The sequence below is a fragment of the Mesitornis unicolor genome, unplaced genomic scaffold, assembly GCF_000695765.1.
Source record: "Mesitornis unicolor isolate BGI_N332 unplaced genomic scaffold, ASM69576v1 scaffold42376, whole genome shotgun sequence".
Classification (NCBI taxonomy): domain Eukaryota; kingdom Metazoa; phylum Chordata; class Aves; order Mesitornithiformes; family Mesitornithidae; genus Mesitornis; species Mesitornis unicolor.
In genome coordinates, this window is record NW_010191075.1 from 10,005 (window position 1) to 12,122 (window position 2,118).

General features: G+C 37.5%; 1 protein-coding gene across 5 annotated transcripts in view; it reads right to left on the reverse strand.

Moving 5' to 3' along the window:
• Positions 1 to 2,118, reverse strand: part of STAU1 (staufen double-stranded RNA binding protein 1) — a 24,839-nt gene that overhangs the window by 3,137 nt on the left and 19,584 nt on the right. For all 5 annotated transcript variants that reach the window (XM_010186617.1, XM_010186620.1, XM_010186618.1 and 2 more), the window contains 3 exons: positions 1,627 to 1,699; positions 931 to 1,250; positions 61 to 183 (listed from right to left, as the gene is read on the reverse strand). In XM_010186617.1, the coding sequence (XP_010184919.1) occupies positions 61 to 183; positions 931 to 1,250; positions 1,627 to 1,699 (516 nt within the window). The remainder of the gene's footprint in view (positions 1 to 60; positions 184 to 930; positions 1,251 to 1,626; positions 1,700 to 2,118) is intronic.

Genomic DNA, 2,118 nt, shown 5'->3' on the forward strand with positions numbered 1-2,118 from the left:
AAATCTTGGTCTATCCCTTAGCTCACTGAAGAGAATGCATCTCAACAAAATTCATCATACCATATCATGGCAAGATTCTACATCCTTTCCAATTCCATGGCTGATCAGTGGTGGCTGAGAGGAACAATTTATAAGAGATACAAACTCGTTCTTGTTATTTTTTGGAAAGTCTTTATATTCAACCTGAAGAAAAGAGAAGGATTTAGTTCTTTTGAGTTAACCAAGTACAGGAAATATATCACAACGGTGATAGATCATTTGCTCATATATGAAGCTGAACTTCACTTTTAATCATTCTGTCAGCCAGTAGAACCATTTACTTTGAAGTCTGACTTGCAATATTTCTTAGTAACCATGAGAGCTCTGTAAGCCTTCTGAATAAAAGTGCCTACATAATAATGATTAATCCTGGGACCTTTATTCTGATCATAGCTATCTGCATTGAAAATTTTCCCTATTATACTTTTTAAATCCACTGAGCTCCTTTAAGCTATTAATATAGGAACTTACATGCAATTCTCATTGAAGGGAACAAACACAAGAAAATTTACACCTTACAGCAAATGTTAATGTATGAATGCTTTAAAAAAACTGATTTCAGATCAGCCAAGTTCAAGTTCATATTATCTTCATACATAATAACAGTTTTCAGAAAATGTTACTTTCAATTATATTCTTCCAAGACTTCAAAGTAGCACTGAATTAAGGCTGAGGATGCAGTACAGAAGTGCACATTTGAAAACTAAATAAAAAACCCTGTAAAATTCAGTAGACTTCATAGGTACAGTAAAACATCTACACAAATTTCAGCTTAACAAGCAGCCTCAGAGTACATCAGTCACCAGCAGAACTTAAAAGCTTTAAAAACAAGTAACAGGTTGGACCAGGTTTGATAGCTTTAGAAGAAGTCTTGCAAAACCGAAGATTTACCTGGATTCCTTGAACGTTGGAAAGATAGTCCAGCTGCTCGGACGGCCTAGTAAGTGGTCCGTGGGGTACGTGGCCTGATGAGTTGTTATTCTTTAATATGGTCTCAGCAGTAGGAGAAGTACCACCATACAATAGCTCTCTGGCAATCATTGCTGTTACTGTAGCCTTGGCAGGGTTTGGGGCTGCCCCGCTGAACTCTTTGGTGTGGTGTCCTTGATTGGCTCCCACAGCTTGTGCAACCTCAGGGACCATGGGAAGAATTCCAGCAGGAAGCTGCTGATGGCTGAGATAAGGCATCCTAAACTCATCTTCTTTATTATCTGAAAAGAGAGAAGTACGTACTAACCAGATGCGAGCTACTTCTCTGAGGCCTTCTGCAGGCACATATAGGCATCAAAAGTCACTTTTGAAAAAATAACTTGTTTCAAATGACTTTTGAAACACTGAAAAACTTAGCAAGCTTGATTCACCTTTGGTGGGTCAGAGACTCAGCATCATCAAGACAGAGTCTGCTTACTGAATAAAGATTCAGTGAACAAAGCCCTCCCAAGGCGTAGATTTCATTTGCAAGCCAGCAGTTGCGCACCTCTGCTCATTACAGTGTATTAAATTTGCATTGCTGAAGGGACTGAGAAACATTTCTCACATACACACACATGCCAGCAGGGCCATGCTTCTTTCCATAAAGCTACTTACTAGTTGAAGTCTCTTCAGAGCCTGGCTCAAAGAAGGTTACTTTTCTTCCATCACCTGGTTTCTTAACTGGTGTCTTGAAAATAAATTTAAAAGAAGGCAAAAATGCAAAAAACTTTTTAAAAAACTTTTTCCCCTCCCAGGTTTTAACGTTTTCAAGATGTACATGATCTGACTATTCAAAATTTATTAAAGAATTTACTCAAAAACCTCAATTATTACATAGCTACTAAGAAAAGACAAGTTCAGTGATTCTTATTCACTGAATGACTAAAACTATCTACAGGCTAGTGAAGTGGTATTAAGAACACAGATACTGAGAACTAGGTACCATAATAAAGCCAGTTAAATGAATATTAGTTTGTATTGCTGAGGACAATGTACTGGGCACAAATGAGCATACACATGGAAAAGGAGAAAATTAAAACCAGACTTGCTATTTTAACTCCCTGGAAACATCTGCTGAATCAATAAAAGAACACAAAGCTCTTTCCC